At 53.6% G+C, this 26091-nt stretch overlaps 1 protein-coding gene across 5 annotated transcripts in view; it reads right to left on the minus strand.

Annotated features, from left to right (window-relative positions):
• The window catches only part of SSBP3 (single stranded DNA binding protein 3), a 166442-nt gene that overhangs the window by 24352 nt on the left and 115999 nt on the right, over positions 1-26091 (minus strand). For 2 of the 5 annotated variants that reach the window (XM_086389845.1, XM_086389865.1), the window contains 2 exons: positions 24918-25007; positions 1973-2032 (listed from right to left, as the gene is read on the minus strand). In XM_086389845.1, coding sequence (XP_086245971.1) covers positions 1973-2032; positions 24918-25007 — 150 coding nt within the window. Of the gene's footprint in view, positions 1-1972; positions 2033-2914; positions 2996-24917; positions 25008-26091 lie in introns of all 5 variants that reach the window. The other 3 variants (XM_086389856.1, XM_086389870.1, XM_086389836.1) reach the window with 2 other exon arrangements.

Below are 26091 nucleotides of genomic sequence, written 5' to 3' on the forward strand. Positions count from 1 at the left end.
TGAACTGTGGCCTGCCAGGCTCCTCTCTGTCCATGGAATTTCCCAGGCAAGGATACTGGAGTGGGTTGAGTTGCCATTTCCTTCTCCAGGGGATCTTCCTGACCCAGGGATCAAACCCAGACCAAAGTCAATGATCCTTAGCTCCTGGTCTCTCTAAGGGCCCTTCTATCACCCTAACCCAGGAGGTCATGCAAGCCTGAGCTGCTTCTTCCTCCTCCTGCCCTGAGGAAGGCTGAGCTAACTCAGGTGGCACAGAGGCTCCTGTGGAACCAGGAGCCCCATGCCCAGGGGCAATTCCTGGGAAAGGGACACGTCCCTGCCTGGAGAACAAAAATTCTTGAGTCCACAGGAAACTGGAAATCTGGATAGATTTCCAATGGAGGGTTAGCTGGGGAGGTTAGCCTGATTGATCTGTAATGCGAGGTACAGATGATGGATTTATTCTCCATTTGCTCTCTCGGGCACTTGCTCATGCTTAATTGATAAATAGAAACAAACATGTTTCCTCTCGCGTCCCTTAATTGCTGGAGGAAGGACCACAATTATGATAAGGAAGCATCTGTTCTCTCCTGCGGGCAGGAGGGCGCAGTTTGGGCTAAGGAGAGCCTTGGATGGGCAGAAGGAAGAGCTGCTGCTGGGGCCCTGGCATGTGAGACCAGAGAAGGTCCACTTAATGACCCATTAAAAACAAAGACGGGGCAACACATTTACAACTATGAAAACTAACTGAACCAGGGCAGCTGGAGACCAACACGGGCCCAGCTCACTGGGACACATAAGAAGTCACTGCTCCACTGTGACCCTCTGTTTCCTCATCTGTGATATATCACGGGCTCCCTCTTTGACAAAAAGCTGGGCCTCTAATTCTTGTCTAAGTTTTTCTCCTTCATGTCAGAGAAAATAGGAAAGAAAAGATTTTTGGAGGAAAAAAAAAATAAGTGGAAACTGGCAGGCTATTTAACTTTAAAACTGGAGTCCCCTGGTTATAAGCATCTCTCCAAAGTCCTTGTATATCTCACTAATGGGGCTTTCTTGAGACCGAAAAGAGTCCATTCAGGTAACGTCAATCTAGCTGGTGACTGACCTCCCAGCTCCAAAGGCAACAAGGGCTGGAGGTCCTGGCACTGCTGGCAGACTTCCTGATGGGCTTCTGCCAGGTCACTCTAAGAATTATGTATACAGAAATACTGGGGCACGTAATCAAATTTCCCTGATGTTTCTTTAAAGTTTCTTCGAAGCCTGTCCACCCTCAAAAGAAGATACCCATCTTCACTTCAACAGCTCTCCTCCTGCCCTTGGATGGGCTGAACCACGGAAGGCAGCTGGGGACCAATTTCTCCAGACCACTTAGAACTGCCAACCCTATGGGGCAGCATAAGGCATATAACCCCAGGCTGAAAAGCCCTCCCCACAAGTAGACCACTGGTCTAAGCACACGAACAAATCCTTTCTTGTTTTGAGTTGGGAAGCAACTGGGAAGCAGGCAGACATTGCTTAAAAACTCACAAATGTCCTGCTCGCTGCACCCAGGCTCCTGATCGAAGCATTCCTATGGGCCATTTCTCCCCTTAATAGCAGGATTATATTCACCAGCCTTGGTAATTCTCAAAAGCTTCCAGGGTAAAAAAATGCACGTTGTCAATTAACTTCATTAAGGAGGAAGACCCTTTTCCAAGAAAGGGTTGGCAGGGAGGAGCTGAGGCATTACCACCTTCTTTAGAAGAGTAGAAACCCTGCACTCACACCCTGCTGCCCACAGCCCACCGGGAGAGGCTGGTATGATGCTGGGAGGGGCTGCATGGAGCACTGAATGGAAAACACAGTCCTCTCCGGGGACCTGCTTATAAGCTGCCTCCCACGTTAGTTAAAACTGTCCCTCCACCCCCCAACCCTTCTTGCAGATTCCGAGTCCAAGTCCAGCTGGGGTCAAGGGTGGCCCAGTGAGGGGAGAGAACACGAGAAGGTACAGTACCTGGTTTCCCATTCTGATCGGGGGCCGGGGGCCGCCTGCGTATCGTGGTGACATAAAAGGCTGCAATTACAGGGCGTTAGTTCAGTGACAGCCTGCAGTACTGAACGGTGACAGACACAAACCCGCGCCACTCCACAAGTCCAGTTTTGTTACAACTAGTGATCTTTTAAACTGTCTTCCTCCCGGTGGCCTTGTCCCTCCGGGCAAAACTTCCTTTGGGCGGAGGGAGTGACGGAGGCACACCGTGCATCTGCTGAGAGCTCTACTCTGGGTGCCAGGGCAGCAGCTGGGGCTTGGCACAGGGCACGGAGGAGCAGTTACATCAGTGCAGGGTGAAGGGGAGACCTCTGCTGTAGGTAAGGGCAGGTGGAAGAACCCCAAAGGGACTTGTACAGGACATTTCCCAGTGTGTAGACAAAGCTGGACGTGCACTCACACACACTCACACAACACCAACAAAGGGGGTAAGGAAGGGGAGCAGGGAGAAGGGGGAGGAGATACACAAGGCCAACAGGGAGCGGACAGCGGGCGCCCTAACTCGATGCAGGGGAATGGGCAGAAAAGCTTTCTCAGCAGCGAAGAGTGCGCACGGAGAAGGTGAGGGATGCAGCTTCGGTTACAAACAATGGTTAACCAAACTCAAAAACCAAACTAAAAGTGAGAGAGGACAAAACAAAAACGCAGAGGCCGCTGACAAGGTCACAGAAACAGTTCTCCTTTTCTTTTGGTTTCATATCCAAGAAGGGTGTGATGTCCAAGGAACGAAGACTATCTTTAGGGGGGGAAAAGATGTATTTTGGGAGGAGGAGGCATCTCCTTGGTCAGGAAATCCTCAACGGCTATGGCGAGAGCACGTTTGATTTTTGTTTTTCCTCTGCTGGCTCTGTCCTCCTGGTGCCCCGCGCCCCCCGGCCGGCGGGCGGGCGAGCCACAGTGCGTTACCTGACTGTGGGGTCCCATCATGCTGCTGGGATTGTGAGGTGGAGGCTGTGCGTGCGGCGAGGGCTGTGACCCCGGAGGACCCTGTGAGGCCAGACAGTAGAGGCAGGTTATAGATCACAGCACATGGAGAAGCGCAGGAGAAGCTTAAAAGAACAAAAATTAAACCAAAAACGAAGGGCGGGCGGCGTGCGGGCGGCGGGCTCTGGTTGGCGGGGAGGTGCGAGCTGCTGCTTGGGTCGCCGGCTCAATGGTGTAAAAGGGCGGGCGGGAGGGAGAGAAGCTGATAAACGCACTCATGGGGGATTTCCAGGCAGGACAAATGAAATCAAGCTCCTCTGTGGAAGCACGCAGGAGTAGGCCGGCATGGTCTGCCGTTAGAGCGGAGTTTGCCATGTTAAATACGTTGGTTGAGACAGGCTCAGGGCGTGCAGTATGTGTGCGTGCTTAGTCGCTCAGTCATGTCTGACTCTTTGCAATCCCACAGACTGTAGCCCACCAGGCTCCTCTGTCCATGGGGATTCTCCAAGCAAGAATACTGGAGTGGGTTGCCATGTCCTCCTCCAGAGGATCTTCCCAACCCAGGGATCGAACCTGCATCTCCTGCACTGCAGGTGGATTCTTTACCGCTGAGCCACCAGGGAAGCCCCAGGGCTTGCAGAAACTGACCTACCCTGCAGGGTGCCCACGTGTCACTTCCTGGGCTAGGGCCAGGCAAGGATGAGGCAACCAGTCTACTGAGGGGAGGGGGCTCTGACAGATAGATGGGAATAGACAGAGTGAGGTGGTGCCAGAGACTGAATACATGGGGGACAAGAGAAGAGAGCGTCACTGAGTGAGTGCTCAGAGCACTTCATTAACACACCTTCACTTGGAATTGGCGCGGGGAAGCTGGTTTCTCATTCCTATTTCTATCAGTGACGACAATGAGTATCAAGGGATAGGGAGACTTGGCCACAGCCACACAACCGGAAGATGGCAAGGACAGGAGGAGAAGCCTGATGGGTGCAAGGCTCACCCTGGCCTCTGTAGCCCAGGCCTGAGAGGGTGTGTGGGGGAGCAGGGTCGGGGCTAGGTGACAGGAGGAGATGCTGGGGCTAACCACTCCAGCTGGTGGGAAGCCACCCTCGTCCCTAGCTGACCCCTGAAGCTCTGGGCTATATGCTGGCCTTGACTCCCCACAGGAGAGATGGGCAGAAGAATTCACACTTAAACCACAGAGCTGACCAAAGCATGGGGTGCAGCCCATTAGTGGGTGGTGAAATCAATTTAGTGGGTTGCAACCATTGTTTTTAAAAACCTGGAACAGAATAAAAAATAGGGTAGAAAATATCAGACAGCTTTGTGTTTTAAGGAAATACTCATTAATCTCTATTTATAAATATGTGCACGTGTGTGTGTGTATGTACTGCGTCACTGTGTCAAATGTATTTTCTACTGTGGGTCGCAGTCAAAAACGTGAAAATCTGGTCAGGGAAGCACCTTGCTGCCAACTCGGATATTCAGAGCAAGATGCTGGTGCTAGTAAGGAGAATGTGAAAGTCACTTCGGTCGTGTCTCTTTGTGACCCCACGGACTGTAGCCCGCCAGGCTCCTCTGTCCATGGCAAGGATACTGGAGTGCATTCCCTTCTCCAGGGGATCCTTCCAACCCAGGGGTCGAACCCAGGTCTCCTGCACTGCAGGCAGATTCTTTACTGTCTGAGCCACCAGGAAAGCCTGCTGGTGAGAAACACAACCCAATTCACTCTGTTGGGGCTATATCACTACCCTCGGAAGTTGAGAAATATTCAAAATATGCAGAGAGGATGAGTGTGGTTTCATTTAAAAAGAGAAGGAAAATGACTCTTGGGGCATGGTTTTCTCCTCAGTCTCCTCCCTGGAAGCCAGGCTGCTCAGCCTGTTGCTGGCTCAGCAAGCACAGCCCAGAGAGTGGAGCCTGTCGGGGGTGGGTAGGCGGGGTGGGCGTGGGGTGGGCTAGGACCAGTGGGCATGGAGACAGAGAGAGGTGTGCAGAGAGGGGCGAGGGGGCTGTGCCCGGGACAGGCCTGGAGCTTCTTGCCTGAGTGTGGGGCTGCTCACTTCCGGAAAGCTCCATGGAGCAGATGTTCCCTACCTGCCACACTACTAATTTCAACAAGTGTGTGTCTTTCTAGCGGCTGCCAGCAACGGCATGGTTTGTTACCATGAGCAATTTTCTTAATTAACAGACATTAATTAGCCATTTAGCAATTTTGCAAGCATTTGTTTAGCGGCTTTCCTAAACATGAATACCACTGTGATAATGGCACTGATTAGAGGGTCCCCTAATTAACAGTACAGGGAAGGAAAATTGAAATCACATAAATTAAAAAGGGAGGGGAAGTTAATGAAGGCGGGACATATTTGCACCTGCAAGTCTTTTGTACCATGAAACTTGGGTGCAATGTAAACAAATAAGATAATTTGGAGCCAACCCCCCCAAAAAAAGGAAAATGAAAAGCAGGGAGGAGGAGGGTTCAAGGGTGAGGTCCAGTCGCCAAGAGGGAGCAAAAGGCCTTCTGTCAGTCCTCAGCTCTTGGCAGGAGGAGCGCCTCCTCCCTCCCGAGCCTCCGCCACCCTCTCCAGTAACATCCCAATTCTCAGGGCCAGCAGTGTGGCTCGGGCAGGGCTCTCACACCTGTGCACCCTGGCAGCCAGGGGAGGTAAAGAAAGCCTTGTTTTCTGAGTGATCAGAGAAAAAGTAAGTAAAGCTCCCCAGATACCCCCAGGGGGCCTTGGTCAATGGCAGTCCTTGGTAAGAGCCAACACTCAAACCTGAGTCTTTTCTAAGCCACCTCTCAGCCCTGAATTCCAGCTGCCTGGGCCCCGGAAGGTCCAGAGGGCCAAGCTGCCCCCAGCACCTCCCCCCTAGAAGCTTCCTCTGGGACTCTGCTGCCTGGACCCTGGTGAGTGGACATGGAACAACTTGGCCTCAATGCAGCTGCCTCAAGACAAGTGACAAGCAGTAAGGGAGTGTGGCTGGTCAGTGAGGCCCCAGCAACTTCCCTGATCTGCGGGCAGCCATGAGAAGCCAGCTGATAAGCCCAGAGAGGAGGCAGCAGCTCTGAAGTCTCTCCTCTGACTTGGAGCCAGGGTTTGGAATACTGAGGACATGGGAACTCTAGCCCAGGCCAGCTGGTCATCTGAAAAGAAAAGCCCACCACAATCTGGACACAGGCAAAAATACAGCTCAGCATTCATCTTCCTAGATCCAATCAGGCTGCCCAGGCTCTGCTTCTGTACCTCCCAGCATGGTCCCCAGCACTACCTGGAGCATTATAGGCCAGGAAGCTTCTCTTTCACAGAGCCAGATGCCCACCTTCCCCAATGGGTAACCAACACCCTCCCAAATCTTCATGCTCTGCATCTCTGCTACCTCCACTCAGCCTGAAAGCTCCCCCATTTCTACATGCGTGTCCAGGTTCTGTCCCAGAGACTGGATGCAACAGCACTGTACACTTGGCTTGTTCTCAGGAGCACAGAATGGAACTCCACGTTGGGGAAATGTCTGCTCATGTAGATGACGACAGACGTGTTGTGTTGCCCATCTTCACGAGACTATATGGCATCTGCTGCCCTGAGCTTTATTAAATCACAAAAGAGTGTTCTTTCCTTTCTTGTCTACATTCTCAACCAAAGACTGACAGGTCAGTTTAGAGAAGACAGACCTTTGGTCTTTTCAACTTGCTACCCACTCAAGCAAAAGGCTATGTAGGAAGCAGACCAAAAAAGAAAAAGACCCTGCTTTAAGATTCTGACCTTTGTTGGGATATTGGCTTTCCTCTTCCCCAAACCCTGCACAGCTCTGGCAGGCAGGTAGAGAGGGTGGAGGTAGAAGGTGAGAGAGGGCAAGAGCCTTAAAGCTGACAACAGTGAGTGTTGTTCCCACACACGTCCACTGCCTCCCCAGTGGGGCCTTCCTGGTTTCCACTAGAAAGCTTTAGAAGAACCCAAAATAGGTACATCTGGAAGCCTGCTTTGCCAGGATGAGCCTCTGCATCCACGTCTGGACCTTGGAAGCTTTCCCTCCAGGTGCTGCCTAGTCAACTGGGAGAGGAGGTGGATAGGGGCAGACATCTGAGGTGCACAGAATATTAGGCTGGACCAGGCTGGGGGTCGTCCCACCAGAAACTTGGGGAGAACCTCACCTGCCCAGCAGTAACCTGCTTGTTGGTGGCTCTGACAGATCAATTCTTCCAATGATCTTCATTTATGGGGGAGAAGAGAGGCACAGGACAGAGGTGTGACTTGCTCAAGGCCACAGAGATGAAGCTGGTGGCTGAGCCATCACTCCAGTCAAGATCTCTTCATATCATCCCCCCATCCATTGCAAAGAAACAGGGTTTGAAGAGAACTGGGTTCATTCAAACCCTGACTCTCTGCCACTGACTGTACTTCCCTCCATGATGAAATGGGAGTAACTATAGTAAGAACAATGAACCCACACCTGCCACACAGTACTAGCGGCGTCACCTGGATCAGTTCATGTCACTCAACTTCTTGCAGGAAGGGAGAACAGGCTCAGCAAGCCAAAGCCACTTGCCTAGGATTACAAACTATTAAGTGGTGGGTCCAGGCGGATTCTAGAGTCCAAGGAGCCTAGCTGGTCCACCATCCTATTCCTACAAGCCCTTGAGCAGTCAGAGGCTGAAGAACTCACCCACATACATAGCCTGGGTGCCGACCTCCCACATGTCTGGGGTAAGGAAAGGTCACAGAGGTGCACTGGCCTCGTCTCGTCTTGGCCCAGGAAGCTCCCAGGCTAGCTAGGGAGAAGGACGAGGACACAGTGACAAACAGGCTGCAGTGTCGGGCTAAAACTACCAGGGGCTCCAAGGAAGGGGACAGGCAAACTGAGGCCCAGGGTGGCCACAGACGGAGGCCAACGGGAGCAGGGGTGAGAACAAGGTCCCTTGGTGGGTCAGAGCTCTCAAACTGTTCCATACTGCCTCCATGGGGTGACAACAAGGAGACTTGACACTGAATCTGGGAAAAGGAAGGAGACATGCCCACGTCCTGTCTGGACCTCAATCTGCCCCAGAACCTGTTAATGGACTTGCCATTCCTCTCAGATGTTCTTGAGATTTCCGACCAATGACACGTAAGCCCCGCACATCCTTACGCCTTTTCCTGCCACTTCAGCGTTGAGTGGTCTAACATCCAGTAACATCCAGGGCCTCAGGAGGCTCTGCTATGGGTGTGACAGAGGCAAATGCCAGGCCATTCCACTCCAACTCTGGATGCAGACGGTTTAGTGAAAGAGCCTTTGCCGTCACTGATGTGGTGGGGAGCAGAGCACAACGGATCAGAGGTCTCGGTAGAGAAGCACCTCAGGGGGCTTCCCCGGTGGTCCAGTGGTTAGGACTCTGCTCTTTCACTGTAGGAGGCACAGGTTCAATCCCTGATTGAGGAAGTACTGCATGCCTCGAGGTATGGCCAAATAAATAACTTTATAAAAAAGAAAAGCACCTCAGAACCGTCAGCAGGGCCCAGCTATTGCCATGTTTTGATCAAGTCCCTGCATCTCCCCGAAGCCATTCTTGAGAAATGTGCTTGTGCATGATGTGAGTGGGGAACACTTCCTGGCATCCAGCCCAACTCCTCAGGACACACTGTGGGTCCAGTTTCCTTACACGGAACACGGGACATTCTACAGATACCTCAGAGAGGTGGTTCAGCTGACAGTGACGGGCCTAGATCCCCAAGCTTCCACAGTCCCCACGCCTCACGCTCCAAAGCCACTCACAGCCCATCTGCATGGAAGGCAAGAACTAGACGTATACTCCGCAGGAGCACCCTCCTGAGCCTGCTGAAAGGCCACACATCCTCCTTTGTGAAGCCTGACCTACTCTGCCCCAGCCAAGCACACTCCAAATATGGCACATCCTCTATGGACGTCTCGCCTTATCTCTGGATGTCACATGAGCTCCTCCAGGGCAGTGACACAGTCCCCACGTGGACGTCCAGGGCAGGGCCCGAGCAGAATGCTGAGCCTCAGCCAGCAGGCGGACCCCACAGCCACAGTCAGCCAGCCCTGGGGGGAACACATCTAATACTTGGTGTTCAAGGAACCAGGAGGAAACATTGGTAACAACAGGGTAACCAAGTTGGTCCTCTCAGCTAAAGACTCCTGGGAGTAAGGGAGGATGACGTCTTAAAATTAAAAACCAGATAGGGACTTCTCTGGTGGTACAGTGGTTAAGAACTCGCCTGCCAATGCAGAGGATTTGAGTTTGATCCCGGATCCAGGAACTGAGATCCTAAATGCCACGGGCCAACTAAGGCCGCAGGTCACAACTACCGAAGCCTGCGCACCTAGAACCCAGGCTCCACAACGAGAGAAGCCACTGCAATAAAACCAAGCATCACAGCTAGAGGAGCCCCTGCTTATCCTAACTAGACGAAGCTTCGCACAGGAACAAAGCCCCAGCAGTCAAAAATACAACTTAAAAAAAATCGCTTTACAAAAAATCATCTGTATTAATTTTTAAGGAGAGAGGTAATGAAAGCTATGTGCTAAGTTTAGTATTTCCAAAACTCACGGCTCCTTCTCCAAATGCCACCCCACACTCCCCGAAGCTGCCTTCAACCTGCCTAGGAATCATGGACTCTCAGAGAAACAGAACTGAGACTGAGTCCCAGGTTTTCTGGGTACAGAGGTGGGCCAGTGGGGAGAGCTCGGCCATGAAAGCCCAAGGCACCCGAGCTGCAGTTCTGCCTGGCATCCCCAGCCAGGCCCTTAAGGGCACAAGGAGTCCAGGGGACACTCCTTGCAGAAAAGCTCTGAGAGTGCTCTCACACACTGCGTGCTTCATCATCACCACCTTGGCCAGATCTGCCTTTAGTCAGAGGGCCTTCGGGGAAAGGGGACCTGAAATTTTAGGTTGCTAAGAGACAAAACATTCCCCACATCCCCGTCCCCCTCCCCAACTCCTGGGGGCCGGGGGGGGCACACTGGCCACTGGAGAGGCAAGGCTGCAGGGATGGGTTTCACTGCCTGGCAGGGGGAGACAGACAACCCACATTATTGGTGGCCTTGTGTAATCCGCCTATTGGGCGTGTTACCGTAATTGAGTGAATATAAAATTACATTAATTATACACATGGCAACAGGCGTGCAACAGACAATCCAATTTGCTCCTTGGACACGAATGCTGATGGAAAATGCCGTAAGCCCATTCTGGGGAGAGGGCCAAGGTGTGCCTGTGTGCCACTGACATCCACATCCGTCACCACAGTCTACCTCCGCCCACAGCCTCCCTGCAGCAGGAGGCTGACCACCTGGCGGGGTGACAGAGGGTGGGCTCTGAACTGCCCCCTCCCTCTGACATGCAGCTCATCACAGGAAAAGTTATTTCTTCATTTCAACCCACGGGAACGAACTTGGCAGTGGCTTTGGACAGTTGCCGTCCTCTCCTGGTTCTATCTGTCCCCTCTGGGGAAGAGACGTCTTCATGTGTGTGGACATGGGCAGAAAAGGTCAGAGGTGGAGCTGAAATTACCAACTTGAGGGGACAGAGGGGCTGAGCTGGGCCATACTCAATCATGAAGCCATGACCAGGTGGGGGCTCGGCCCTGGGAGCTCAGTCAGGGGGCTGTTGGCCGCCTAGGAGACGAGCCCACAGCAATCATGATCCTCCATGGGCACAAGGCAAAGCAGGGGGCAAGTGGTGGCGGCCCGTCTTCCTGACATGGTGGGGAAATCATCAGTGAAAGGCAGACAGTACACGGTGTGTCCCCCTCGGGTCACCTCTGCATAACATCAGGAATCTGCACAGCCACCGGGGTCCGCTCAGTGCAAGGTCAGTGACAGACACACTGATTCCAGCTGAGCAAAGGCCCGGCTCCCCTCCCCTCTCCTCCTCCCTGGGCCTCTCGGAGGAGCCAGGACAGCGCCAGGCAGGTGGCGAGGGTGAGAGGTCCACACGCTTGTGAATCTGGCTTCCTGAGACAGGCCGCTAGACACCTGCAGGAGGCGTTCAGAACATGTACTCCAGAGGTCCCACGGAGACAGAGACGCAGAATCAGCAGGAGACGGTTTTCAAAACAAAGGGAGGAAGCACAGTAAATGAAAGTACAGGCAGCAGCGTGGCATCCAAGACCTAACACAGAGCCCCCCGCCCCTGCCCCGTGCTGCTCCCGTCTGCCCCAGCCCTGAGCACGGACAGGAAAGCTGAGCCCCAGGGATGTGCTCCCAGGTCCAGGCTTGGCGCCCTGCACCACACCTGGAGTGGAGGCTGGAGGTCAGCTGCCACTTGAGGACACCAAGAGCACGTCCACGACACTGAGCTGCCAGAAAAGTCAGCAAGCTATGGCTCGGGGCCAAGGCTGGCCTATCATCTGCTTTTGTAAATAAAGTTTTATCAGAATACAGCTATGTTCATTTCTGTACCGTTTGAATCTGCTTTCATGTTACATCTGAACATATCTGAGCAGTCAGGACAGAGACCAGATGGTCCACAAAGCCTGAAATATTTATTATCTGGCCCGTCACAGAAAAACTTTGCTGATCCTTGAGCTTAGTAATGGTTTTCAAGACTTAAGAGGGAAAAAACTGGATTTTTAAACTCAGCACTACAATTTTTAGGAAAAAAAAAAATTATTTGGTTATGCAGGGTCTTACTTAGTTGTGGCATGTGGGATCTAGTTCCTTGACCAGGGATTGAACCTGGGACCCCTGGATTGGGAACATGCAGTCTTAGCCACTGGATCACCAGGGAAATCCCAAATTGGAGTCTTTTTAAATTCTCAAGAAAAAGCAAAACAGTACTAGTATCTATCAATACCTTCTAACTTAAACCTCACATCTCTCTAGTAAGATAAATGAAGCAAAAATCAACCCCATTTTACAAAGGATAAAAATGAAGTCCAGCGACGTTACAGTATTATTTACCAGAGCCAGGATTTATCCCACTGAGGACAAGAGATCGTGCCCAGACCTGGGTCAGCAAACCTGAGTTCTGGTTCCCCCACCAACATGCCATGTGACCAATCTCTGAGCCCCAGGTTTCTGGGCCATTGGTCTTAAACAAAATGATCTTTCACTATTACAATACAATACAATAAACAGCCTTCATGTCCAGCTGGTTGGTTCCAGAGTATCTCCTTGCTAACGATCTTCCCTATGTTCATTCTTGCCGCAATGCTGGGGAACACACTTCTCCCTGGCTTGCCAGCACAAAACATTCTGAAGACTTGATTCCAACCCTGAGTTCTTTCAGGAGGTTTGTGCTGTTTGACCTTCTCCAGTGCAGTAAATTCTGAGTAGTTCTCTAGGGTCATTTCAGGAAAGGGCTCTAACCTCAAATGCTGTGGTGGAGTGGTGGAGGGGCTAGTAGAGGCAACTCTGCCTCCAGCCATTGCTGCTAAACACCTGAGGCCTCGCTGCTAAAGATTCTTTGCATGTGCTGTGTCCACAGAACTGAGCACTCTTTCCAGGGACTCGGGAAAAAGCATTAATACACAGAACTTAGGGGCAAAACCTATGTTCACCCTGGCAGTGCACCCAGCCAGTGGGTCCCAGCAGCTTGGGCAAAGTGTGTGCTAAGCATTGGAGACACAAAAATAAGCAGGAACTGTGGCCTTCCCCCAAAAGTGTTCCTGGTGGTGCGGAGAGACCAAGGCACAACTGGGACCCTAACAGCTTTCAAACAGAGGCAGGCACCAGGTGCACTAGGGAATGAGGGGCAGCGATCGCAGAGCAATCACACTGAGTAGGCAGGAGGTGGAAGGCTAGCCTGGAGTTCCCTGGCAGAGCAGAAATGGAAGAGGCTTCTGGCCTGAGGTGGGCACCTGGCGGGGGCAGGAGAGGGCCTGGTGCTGGAGGGTCTCATGCACAAGACGGCGACCCTGGGGCTGGAAGTGGGGCTAAGGAGTGGGGTCATTAACCCTTGGGAGCTCGTGCAACGGGGTAGCAACCAGACCTGTCTTGGGAAGCACACATCTGTTCCATTCCTTTCCAAAGATGCTTCTATATCCTCCTTCAAGTCAGAAGTAAAGACCTATGGCCCCTGGAAAACAGTGAGTTCACAGCTGTCTGGGGTGCTAATTCCCATCTCCTGCTGACTACACATGGAGTGTGTGCCTGCTCCCCCACTAAGCCACTCTCTAGCCCTGAGCAGCCAGCTCGCATCAATGTTGGTGAAGGTTTCCAAGACCCAGTCCCAGCCATGTAGGTTTCCAGAGAGCATGCAGGCATCCAGAGAGCACACCCTCTTCTCCCCAGTGTCTACTGGGTAGAGACTGGTTCTCTGGTAAGTGGGAGAGGCGGAGACACACCCAGGATCCAGAACCATGCCAATCCCGCAGAACACAGGGAGGACGCCCACCTTGCCTAGAGAACCAAACCTCCCCACCCCCATCCCCAAAGACTGCCTTTTGCTCTGAAAACAGACAGGGCTGCAAAGACGCATCCCGCTCCTGCCTGCCAGCCTCCACACCACCTCTCGCCAACGCTCAGGCTCTGCTGTTAATCACGGCAGCACAGTGAAGGCGAGGTGCATATTAATAAGGCACTGCCTGGTCCACCCAGAGAATTCTTGCTCTACTTTAAGCTCTCTGGGCACATGCATGCACACAGCCTTCTTGCCCTACCCCTTTATACCCCGACAGACGATCCAAAAAGTACAGATTCATCATAATGACCAGGACAGGGAGACACAAGGCTGTGGGAGCTATAAATCCAGATGCCAGAATTCAACCCCAGCTGTCCACTGGGCAGAAGAGGGAACAGCAGAGTTAGCTAAGGTTTCCCCATTAGCTTTGTGGTTTCCTGGATAACTGGGTGGCTTCTTCTGCCTCTGTCTCCCTGAGCTTAGGGAATGAACCAGGTTCTTGTCTTCCTTCCTAGAAGAGGCAATAGGATGGGGTGAGGGAAAAGCCAGAAACCAGGGGAAAGATGGGCTTAAAGAGGCTGGCCCATGGTCACACAGACAGTGGGCTGGCACATCTCAGTGGCCACATGAGGGGCAGCTGTGTGGTGGGTGCTGCTGGAAGGGCCCCAGATTCATGGGCCAGGGGTCTGGTCTGCAGTCCCCTTCAGAACTCCCTAACTTTGCCTGAAAAGAGGGCTGCCACCTTCCCAAAGAGAGTCACAGATCCTGAGACTCCAGTACTCTGTCCGGGGCTGTGGACCAGCCTCATCACAGGGTGGCTGCCCATACACAGAGCTGTGCTCAGATCCTCCAGCCTTGTGGGATACTTCAGGAAGCCCCTCTTTCCTGACTAAGCCTTCCTATTACCCCGCTCCTAGGGAGCTGACTCCTTGCCCATTAACATGTAACCTGTCTGAATGTGACAAGTGGCTCTCACCAACCCCACCTGACGTGGGGAACTCTTCAGCCAACTCCACACAAGACATCTGGCCCTTGAAGTGCTCTATTACTTACTTCTTCTGCCCCTGATGCCCCCAGAGGACAAGGTTCTTCAAAGTACCACTATATCTCCCATGTCCACGCCTTCTAATGTTGTATTTTTATGATGAGCGGACTGAGGTGCAGAATGGTAAAAGCACTGCCCCAGAACAGACTGCAAGTCTCCAAAATCTTAGACCCTTTCCATAAACACAGTTAAGTCTCGTGGAGTCGGACACTATAATTAATCTGAGAAAGAGGCACTTAATCAGATCCACATTTTGGGTGTATCTTTTTTGACCTGGAGGCAAGGACAGGACAAGATTCTGTCAAAGTCTTCTTGAATAAAAGTGACCTGAAACTGAAGAGTCTTCAAGAAGGGGAGGGGAGAATTCTGCAGTGTGTAGAAGAGGCCATGCAGACAAGCTGGAGGGGCAGGGCTGGGTCTGAGAGCACAAGCTCTGGCCCTTGTCCCAAAGATCAACAGCTGGTCCATCAACAGGGCTAGACCACAAAGAGCTCTGAGTGTCTTGTATTGTATTGTATCTAACGAAGGGATACCACTGGCAAGACGACGACTTGATGGAGTGAATGAGCCCCTCCAGTGACCTGCAGGGAGCCCAGGCTGGAGTCTACCTCGTGGACCAGGAACACCTGGAGCCAGACTGCCTACCTTCCAGCCCTGGGAGCCCAGCAGGGCCAGGCAGAGAGGTGTCCCTCCCGGATGTGCACTGAAGGATCAGATGGCCGGACGCCAGCCCCTGGGAAGGAGCCCTTGTACGGACACCTCCACCGCCTTTCATTCTGAACACATTCCCACACTCAGAGCTGGTGAAGCGGGTGGAGCTGTTCCTATTTTACAGGTGGAGAAACAGAAACTCCAATGATAGCCGGGTGAGTCACTAGTGACAGAACTCTGGAGTACAGTCAGCCCTCCGTACCCACGGAGGCACAACTCGTGGGTAGGGAGGCAGACTGCACTCGGCCATTTTATATAAGGGACTTGAACATCATCGGCAGATCCTGGTGTCCAAGGGGTCCTGGAACCAACCCCGGTGGACACCGAGGGACAACTGTATGGGTGAAGACCCAGACCCCTGGGCGGGAGAGCAGATGCTAACTCACAACAGCGAACTCACCTTGATGAGCCTGGCAGGAATTGGGCATACAACCTGCTCCCCTGCCAGCTCCTGTCAGCGGACAAGAGAACAAGGAGTCACCATGCCAGGGCCCAAGGGGGTAGCCAGGTGGGCAGGATTAAGTGAGGTAACACATTAAAGACCCAAATAAGACTCAGTACTTAGCAGGTGCCATAAACCCCAGTCTAACTAAAGGGTTAAATCCTAAAAAGGCAATCCACCTCGAGAATACCCTGAATCTCTTTCACACATCACTGCCACCACAGCTGTGCTAAGCCCCTGAGATAAACTTCTGGAAAAAGGAGAAAATTCCTGGAGGCCCTTGCTCTTGGTTGAGCTGGAAGACCTACCTCCACCCTGGCCTCTAGCTTAAAGAACAGCCCAGAATACTCCTGCTTGTGTCCATAACACAGGACCCGGAGTGCTTACCTAAGCCAGGTGCCTGGCAGGGCTTCACAGGCATTATTTCATGGTGTCCCCACCACCATCCCAAGAGGCAGGGGGTATATTCACCCCTAACTGTCAGGTGAAGCCGCTGAGGTTCAGACAGTTGAATGGACTTTCCCAAGGCAAGCGATATGCCAGCCCAGGCTCTATGACCCAGGGCCACCAGGAAGCACGTTTAGAGAGGGTGTGGGAGGGATGGGACATGCTGGGGGCAGGTGAGCTAAAGCCTCCAGGGGCCCAGCCACTGGGCCTTCTGACCATTGCTCATCCTGGATCCTGGACGGGTCATATTTCCAAGGCAGTAATCAACCATCACTGAACAAGAGTATGTGTGTGCGTGTGTGTGTGTGCATGCTAAAGTCGCTTCAATCGGGTCCAACTCCTCGCAATCCCATGGACTGTAGCCCCCCAGGCTCCCCTGTCCATGGGATTCTCCAGGCAAGAATACTGGAGGAGGTTGTCATGGCCTCCTCCAGGGGATCTTCCCGACCCAGGGATTGAACCTGTATCATACGTGTATATGTACAGTCAATCCTCAACAGAGCTCCACAAAGGAGGCATTACAATTTGCCTAGAGAATCTGGACAACCTCCCCAGAACATGTCACCAGGAGCAGCAGGGGGCTGTCCTGCTCCTGCTCACAGCCACTGCATGCTGTGCCAATCCTCTTTGGAGGCCTCTGCCACAGCTGGGTGCCCTCTGCTCCCCTTCCCCCACACTGTGCCCAGAGCTGAAGTGGCATCTCCCAGGTCAGGGAGAACCCTGGGGAGACCAGCACCCAGCACACAGCCAACACCTCATGGAGGCTGCAGCCTCCCCACTCATGCTCTTAACAAGTCTAACCCTGCCCTTTTGGTCTTAGAAAGAGATGGGGCTTTCTGGAACCCAGGGGTGGGCCTGGGCCTGGGATGTCATTGATTCCAAGGCCTTCATTTGAAGGAAGGAGCTTGTCAGGGAAAGGTCAGCTGGAGGGTTAATCTAGGCAGAAACCGAACATGAACTCACAGCCCGCACTGTGTTGTCTCCTGCTGTGTTCCCCAGCTCTCAGAACCTCAGCAAGATGCTAGAAAGCCCTGTGACCACCTAGTCTGCCCCCAGAGCCCCAGGCCCAGCCCAGACTCCTCAAAGGGCAGCTTCTTTTCAGGGCAACATGCTCTTACTCAGGGGGTCTACCTCAACCCACATGATGCCAAGGCATGTTATTACAGGATTCCACTGGAATTCCCTTCCTCAAACCTCTTCTGCTACTAGGCTGTGGAATGTGACCTTTTTTTTTCTTTAAAGGAAAAAAAGCTCAGCATGATCTGTAGAGAACAGGGCATGAGCGGAGGAGGGTCTAGCCTGCCCCTGGGCCACGAGAGGTGAGGACATCATCTGGGGGACAGATGTGGCCCTAGTGCTGTGAGAACACTCATGGCAGAGCAGCTCTCCAGCACAGGGGGAGAACTCAGTTTTAAGAGAAACCCGGGTCCGAAGAGAAAAAGGATAAACCAGCCCAAGGTCTTAATAAACCAGAGGTGAGAATGCGCTAACACCTATCCTTGAGCATCAGATCCCTAAAAGTCAGAGATTCAAGGAGTTGGTTCAGAGCTCAAGAGAAGGTCCGGGGGAGGCAGTCATGGCCACTGGGGTCTCCTGGGATGGGAGGAACAGTAGCTGAACACAGCCTGGCCTCCTCCACCCTAGGGTCCTTCCGGAGCCACTCCCCTGCCTCTCCCTGCAGAGGCATTGAAGCCAGGAGGGTTCGGGGCGGCTGGGGCACGCAGCAGGACTGGCTGCAGCCCAAGGGCTCTGGGGTGTGGGGCCGGCTCCACGACAGGGGGCGGTCGAGGCCTGTGGAGCTGCCGGGTGCTTTGTTACCGAGCAAACCACCCAGGCACTGACTACTGATGCATAGCTAACAGGGCAGCAGACACTGATTTATGTTCAACTTTCCATTTCATCAGAGAGAGTTTACGGTGTGACCGTGTGGAGTTCACATTTGCGGGGAGGGGGGCAGCTCGAGTGTGCAAACGCACACACATGCCCACGGGTGCATACAGGCACACGTGATGGTCACGGCCGCAACTTTTTTTTTTTCCTGTTTAGAAGAGAAGGTGATAGGGGCAGTGCTGCCTGACGTATCAGGAGTAACCTCCTGTCCACTGTTGCTAGGAGCCCCGGGTCGGTCATCTGCCCCGGGCAGACATTAGGCACCAGGCTGGCTGCCGGGCAGGGTGGGAGAGCAGCCCGACCTTTGAGAAGGTGGTACTGGCCTGAAAAGAAGGCTTCCCCCACCACTTCTCCTGTCCTAGCCTTTCTGCATGGGCCAGGTGAATGTGAGGGGAGCCTGCGTGGGGGTTCACAGCAGGGAAGGGAGGAACAGGCCAGTCCACAGGGCTTTAGAGTGCCCTCTTGGGCACCCCTCACCGGACTGATGAGCAAACTAAGGCCCAGACAGGGGAGGATGGCCCCCCAAGGACACATGGCAGTTTGGAAGTAGGGCTGGACTCAAACCGGGTGTCCAACTCCCAGGGCAGGGCTCTTCAGGCTTAAAGGGCACCCCTGGCTTCATTTTAGTAACCAAGAGATGCTGCTGGTGTTGGAGCCAAGGCTTGGAACAGGTGGGAGCTGGGGGTGGGAACATGACCGAGGGCCCAGCATTTGGGGCGCCCCGCCTCCTCTCTAATCCTTCTCAGCAGGGGTGACCCTGCCTTCTGTCAGTCTGGAGGCAGACAGCAGGGCAAGGGATGGGGAGGAGGGGTGCTTCTGTCCCCTGGAGGGCCTGGCACTCCCAGCCCTGACGCAGCACCTCTGTCCTCCCGCACCGACCTCCTCTGCTCACCAGGGAGCAGACAGGGGCAAGGGGCTGGGGCTGGAAAGCAGGCCCAGGGAGGGGAGGAATCCGCCAGCAGACAGAGGGCTCATCAAGAAGCTCTGAATCCCCCTCGCCCCGTCCAGAGCCTCTCTTCCCTGAGCAACACTGTGGCCAATCTGAGCCTCAGTTTCCTCATCCAGAAGTGGGAACACGGTCAGCCCTCAGGCCTACCTAACAGGCAAACACAAGCACAAAGGGAGAACCTTCTCTAACCTGGAGAACGTTCTACCAGCAGCCATGAGAAGGGTTCACCCAGTTTCACTTTAGGGCCTGCGAGCACAGCTGGAGAGGCCAGGAAGGGCCAGTCTGGACAGCCATGGGACCACGTGCGGGGGCCCTCCCTTGTGGACGGGAGGCTCCCACAGGGCAGGAGGCATGGGAGACTCAGCGAAAAGTTGGCCCTCGGCCCTCACCCGCCTCCTCCTGCTCTCCTCCCCAACCCCCCAGCTCCAACACCCAGCGAGGGGCCACCCAGTCGAGAGGGGGCACCAGCCACAGCATTTAGTCACCACTCCAGCTCAGGCCTAGCCACCTCCTGAGATGACCACAGCCTGGGCTCCAACCCCACCTGGCCACCCGCTCCAGGCCACTGGGGCTTTTCCTCGGACCACCTCACTCCCCCTCTTAGGAACCTTCCATGTCTCCCCTTTGTCTTTAAGTTCGTGTGTCCATCCAGACCTCCTGCCATCCCAACCTTGCCCTTTCACATCACGCGCAGGCACACTGGCCCCTCCATGTAATCAGTCCTGCCTCCTGCACCAGCCAGGCCGTGTGAGCCCACTGAGGGCAGGGTCCGTGCCCTCTTTGGTTTGCACTGCTCATGGCTGAGTGACTGGGAGGTCGCTGTGCCCTGAGGGACCACGTCTGGTCGATGAGTTAACAGTTGATCAACGAGCCCAGGCCAGGGCTCATGTGGTCCTAGCCTCAGTTTCACCAGCTGTCTAATGGGGATCCGGGCCCCCAGCCATCAAGTCTTCCTCCCTAGCAGTGGGCTTTGAAAACCTTAAAAACAAGGTGGTTTAATTTTCCCCCAAGTCTCCCCTAGTCCCAGACTCGCCAGAGTGGCCCTTCCTGTGGCAGCCGCTTTCCAGCAGGAGACTCGGGTCTCTCTGTGCTGCCTGCTCCCCGCTGGAAAGGAAGCCTGAAAACTAGGGAACCGCTCGAGATGCTGCCACCGGCATGTTCTCATCTGCTGGATGCTGATCTTCCCAGGAAACATACCATCCCACCCCAAGGCTCACAGTCTCCCAGGCTCTCTGCTGGGTATCTAGTCTCTACTTGGTTACAGCCAATGTCAAGGAACTCACTACCTCACTGTAAAATCAGCAGGTGGTAGCAATGCCTTCCCTGCAGAGACGTCAAGTGGCCTCCCTCTTCTTTTCTAAGGAGGATCTGAGACCTACAGGCTGACCTCACAGAGGCGGGGCTGAGTATATTCTACATGGCAAAGCTTCAGGTACTTCAAGTCAGAGCCCTCCAGAGGCTGTGTATTTCCCAGAGAAACCCCAGCTGCCCCCATGGCAGATAAGCAGAGACGTGTATCTGATACTCTCGAGAGGAAAGGACCAAGGCTCTGTGTGCCTCTCTCCCTCTTATTTCTGGATCATGTCTCTGGTTCCTGGGCTATAGGCATCAAGTGCTGCTTCTCCCCTCTCCTCCTCTAACTGATGGGGGAGGTTCTCCAGAACAGACCTTAACCTCCTTCCAAGGTGGTTGGGCTCGGCCGGAACAAATGAGGCCTCACTGGAACAGAGGACATCTCAGTCCCTACATGTCCCCTCATCGTGGTGGGAAGTATCTGGGGATGTTCAGAGCAGGTCAGGCTGAGACTTTGGTAAAGGGTCCGCCAGGGCTGTCTTCTTCAGAGAAGGCACGGTTTTTAGGCCTGTGGCCTCTGCTGGCATTTGAATGGAGACATTGGCTATTTCTGAGAGAAGATGGCTAGAGTTTCTCTTACTCCCTTTTCTCTTGTTCTCTATTCTTGCTTCTAGATAATCAGATTTGTATCCACATTAGGACCCTGACTGCTATGGAAGAACTTGAGGATCAGGAACCAGGAAGCTGAGTTCAGGCTCTGATTACAGCCCTCAGTTGTTAACTCTGGGCAGGGCATTCACCTTTCTGAGTCTCACTTTCCCAACCAGCCACGCCTCCTCTGCAGAAACACTGTGATTAAAATGAAAGTAAGCTGCATGGCCAAAAACACTACATAACTGAAAACAATTATTGGAATTTAAAACAAAACAAGAACAAAAACAGTCTGTACCCAATGCTCCCTTCTCCATGACCCCTCTGCCCTCCTGCAATTCCCCAGCTCTGGACCTAGAAACCCTCATTGGACAGTGCCTCCCTTCAAACCACCTTAGGGCCAAGGAGCTGGGGACCCACCCAAACCAGTGGGCCTGGCCAAAGCCAAGCTGAGTTTGCCAGATGTGCAGCCCAACTGACTTAAGCTGCGTGGAGGGGGAAAAAAAAAAAGCCACTGCTTGATTATGTAAAATCCATCTGGATTCAAAGCAGAAAATTCAGTAAGAAGGGCCCTCAGAGACCATCTGTCCACCCCCTGCTTCATCTACTGCTGAGGAAACTGCAGTCCAGAGACGGAAAGCAACTTGGCCGAGGTCACTCAGCAAGCACATGGACAAGCAGGGGCGAGCACAGGTGTCCTAAGACTCCAGTCTTTGGTGTCCTCCGCACTCCATACCACCATCCCTGGACCACCCCCTGGTCTGGTCAGATTGCTGCATCTATAGCTGGGGGCTGGATGGGCTCCACTCCTGGAAATAAGAGTGACACAAACTCACTTTAAACATTTCCCGGGTCCTCAGTGCATGCGAGGTGCTGGGATGCCAAGACAAAGGAGGTCTTTTTTTATAAGGAACACACTGATTGAGAATATCCTTGCTAAGTTCTCCCATGACTTGGAGAACCCCACAATATTCCCCAGTAGTGGAACAGTAAGGTATGGTCAGGTCAGGTCTCAAACATCTCCCGGTCAGCCCTCAGCTTGGTAACAAACACATCTCATGCCCAGGACCATAGGAACTGTCCATCTCAGAAACCCCAACATGGAGTAAGGGAGAGCAAACAGATGGGACCTCATGTGATGATGGCTAAACCTTCTGATCCCAAGAGTGGCTTCGCAGCCTAGCAGTCAAAGGCCCAAGGAAGAAAGTTCCTTATGTTGCTTCCTAAGGGGCCAGGGGTAGGGGTGGAAAGCTGGTCTCTTCCACCCACCCTGGAGGCCCCAACTAAACTGAGTACCAACTAGGGTTGGAATTCTGACCAAAAAATGGGGCTGGCCACCTTGGGACAGAGTTTGACCAAAGATGATCAGCCAGACTAGGCTGGCTCCTCGGTGGAAAGACCCTCCTGCCGCTGAGCTGTCTGCCAGCTGTGGTCAAGTAGGGGAAGAAGTTTAATTGTTGGCAGCAGATAAAACCTTCAATACCATCTCTACTTCCCTTCTAATATCAGAGTGACCGCCTCCAAGATGAGCGAGGGGCAGGGCCCGCAATCAATAGCTAATACTCCTGCTGTGAGTTGGCCTGTTCTGGAAATGAGCAGTCACTACCTGCTTAAGAGAGATACCTTTTCCCCACAGCAGTGACTCAGCCCGAGTGGTTCAGCATCCTGACCAGGAAGGACTTCATCAGCCTTCAACTGACTGATGGAGAAAGGATGCCCCTTCGGGTGAGGGTGGGGGCGGGGGTGTAGCCAAAGTCAGCCAAGAAGCAGAGAGGTTGGGGCACACAGCCCCCTGCTCAACAATCCAGCAAGCTCTTGATGGTTCACCCCGATTAAGGATCAGAGAAGACCTCAAGTCAAGGATAAGGGGTAGGGGGTCCATAGCTACCTCTGTTGGATGGTACCTGGCAGTGGCTAAATAAGGACGGGAGTAGGTCTGGGCTTTCTGACCACACACCCCTGAAACATCACAGGGGAGGGCATAAGAAATACATATGTCTGGAGTTAGGCCTTAACCATGGGCCACTGTATCAAAGCAGGAAGCTGGGAGCTGCCCACATATCAGACAGACTTCTCCTTGCCCCAGACTCAGGCCAAAACAGAAGTCAGCGGCCTATTTAAAAAAATCCAGCCGGCTGTTGTCCCCTTCTTCTTGCCACTGTGGCCTATACTGGGCACCCGGATGCCAGCAAGCAACCTCAACAGGGATGCACACAGATGGAGCGTGTATCTGGGTGGTCTCTGTCTACCAGACGGGAAAGCCACTTCTGCACTGTAGGAAGGGCAGCCACGGTATCTCTGGGGAGGACATGAGCCTGGGAGAGAAGTTCCAACTGGAGAGAACACCAGGGGAAAGACCATTGCCTGGCTGCAGAAAACCGTCCTCAGCGGCTGGGAAGGTGGCTGCCCCTTGGCATGGACGACCCCGTCAGGCAGTGGTCCTTCAAGCTCCTGTCTTTCTTGGGTCCACGGATTTCCAAGGTTTTGAACATCTCACTCTTTCTCGTAAGTCTGGCCCCTCTTCCCAGCGCCTGTGGCCTTGTGCCAAGCCTCACCCCAGGCAGTGCTTGGTCTGGTCTAACCTGGAGCCTATACACCCACTTCCATTCCTGAGACAAGGCCCCAGTTTGGACCATATGCTAGGAACACAGATAAGACACATGTGTGGCCATCCAATACCCTAAGCTTCCATCCCCAAATCCCTATCACTTTGCTCACTGCCACCTTGGTGGGCAACCTGCAGTTTTCTGTTGAAGAACAGCCAAATTTCACTGATTTCCCTTCTTGGCTGGTAAGCAGCATGTCCTAACCCTCCTCTCCTGAGAGCGAACATCAACTATAACGTGAAACATTGCAAAGCAGACATGTCTTCTAGGTCATCTCCCACCCAGGGAGAAAAACCCCTTAATACCCCAAGAGGCACCTGCCCCATTTTTGCTCAGATTCCTCCAGTGCCAGGGAGCTTCCTCTGACCGCTGTCCCACTGCTGGAAGCATGCGGTGTGAAATTCTGGCTGTCACCAAGCCACAGTCTCTTCAGACTGTGTCTCCCTGGCCCCAGTTTTGAATTCTTGGGCTTCACAGAAAAATATCCACCTTCTTTTCTATATAACAGCTCTTTCTAGATTCTTAATCTGGAAGAGCTAACCTTTCAAAGGCTGGCATCACTGACTCAATGAACATGAGTTTGAGCGAACTCCAGGAGACAGGGAAGGACGGGGAAGCCTGGTGAGCTGCGGTCCCTGGGGTCACAAAGAGTTGGACAGGACATGGTGACTAAACAACAACCAACCTTTCAAAAGGTGTGCATACCTCAGGCAGATTCTCAAACCCGACTGAGGAGAGGTTTGAAAGCATGTCAACCCCAAGAGCTCCATCATAGAAGTTCCTTCCAGCCCCCACAGGTCAATCCCTCTCCAATGGCCTGTTCCAGTCTCAATATGGTTTCAATCAAATGAGTCCCCAGAGGGGATAACAGAGATGCAAGAGGTGGTGCAGAGGGTGTGGCGAGTGTACTCACCCAGCAAATCAGAAAGCTGTCTCCCCACACCCCACACCCCACACCCGAGAGCCCAACAAGGTGTCTTTTGGAGAAGACCCGGCTCTCAACCCACGAGCGTGGCTCCTGCCTTTGGCGGGCAGAGCATGGGCACAGATGCTTGTGGGACGCCTTCTGTGATCACACTCGGAAAAAACCAAGCGGTTAACCAGAGGGAAAGGATTCCCAGACCTGCCAGGATGGTGGGTTTTTTTGGTTTTTTAGATTACGCCTAAGGTTTGTAGTTTGGACAGGCAAAGTAAACAGTGACAATGACAGCACCAACAAAACAGAAACAAAGAACAGTTTACTTGTTTTGTTAAAAAAAAAAAAAAGCCTTTTGTTAAAAGACAGCCCTGCACCGGCCTTGGAAGCAGCCCCACTGCCTCCCAACCAGGGGCGGGCTGTGTCGTGAGCGCGAAGCTGGCGTGAAGAAAACAAACTCCGGCAGAAGTGACAGCACGCGCCGGAGGTGTCTGCTCTCCAGCTTTCTCTGCTCCCCTCCTTGGTTTTTGGAAGAGGTGGCGAGAGGGATGGGAAGGGAAGGGTTTGAACCAGCATGAAGCAACTGTATTTAGACCATGGCAAACTGAGCTGCTACTGACTTCTCTCTCTCTCCCTCCCTCCCGCCTGCCTGGGGCCTGGCCTGGAGGGAAAGGAGCACAGGGCCGAGGGCCTAGCACGTACCTGAAAGAAACCCGGAGGGATGGGGCCTCCCGGCATGCCATCGTTGGGGGGAATGTTGCCAAGCACGGGGCTCGGGGCGGCTGCTGCACTCTGCGGAGACAAGAGGGTGGAAAGTAAGAGGCTGCACCCATGTAGACAGACGGGAGTTCTCACTCCCAGCCCCCTCCACCCTCTCCACCTATGTCCTCCAAAGACCCCCCCCCTCATCCACACAAAACACCAGCACCTTCCCAGAACTGTCACTTAGTGGGTAAGAGATGAGCTCTCTGAGCCTATGCTTCCTCATCACTAAACCCCACAGACAGAGAAGCCTCGTGGCTACAGTCCATGGGGTTGCAGAATCGGACGTGACTGAGCAACTAAACCACGACCACCACCACCACCACCAGAACGGGAGGGCAATGCCCACCCCTGGCGTGCACACACCCTTCCAAGCAGCAGTAGCCGTTAGTGAGCCCCGCCTCCCCACTCAGTTGCTTTAGTTCTGAAAAAGCCTCCGTAGGGCAGGCGAGGTGCCTCATGAATGGGGGTGCCCTCGCCAAGACGCTGGCATGCTGTACAGAGCAGAAGATCAATGAACGCCCACGGCTTAGTGAATCTACAGACAGACCAGCTGGGAAAGGCCCGGGAAATGCGAGAGGCGGGCAGGCATGTCGCTGGCCCCGTCAGGGTCCTGGGGGCCACAGAGGAGATGGGCTGCACTGTCATTACTTTTTCTTTCAAATGCTGCTCTTCCGGCATTTACCTGGTACATCTGCCTCAACAAATGCGTCCCAGGGGTGAACAGACGTTGCTCTCCCCAGCCTGGCCTCCTTCCAGACAATCTGTGTCCCACCTGTTCACATGGCCGGCATGTCTGTGCCTGGCCCCATGCTCACATGGGCGGGTGAAGCTGAGAGAGAAGCCCCCGGGCCTGACCGCCCACCTGGGCCGGTGCTCTGCTCCCCACCACACTCTACACCTCGCAGGGCTGCTCCCACAGGAAGCCCAGACCCAACCTCGAAGGTCCCCAGACCCCACCAGGACTGAGCTTCTGAGACATAATCGCCAACTGTCCTCCTGGGGGTTCTGATGGGTCCTCTGGGACGACACTGAGCCCCTCAGGGTCAAGAAACAGAATGCTCTTCTGTTACGATTACAGCCTGATGTCACCACTTCTAAGTCACTTCTCCTG

Source organism: Bos grunniens, chromosome 3 (genome assembly GCF_055505025.1).
Source record: "Bos grunniens cultivar Pamir isolate PY7600 chromosome 3, Bosgru_T2T1.0, whole genome shotgun sequence".
Taxonomy (NCBI): Eukaryota; Metazoa; Chordata; class Mammalia; order Artiodactyla; family Bovidae; genus Bos; species Bos grunniens.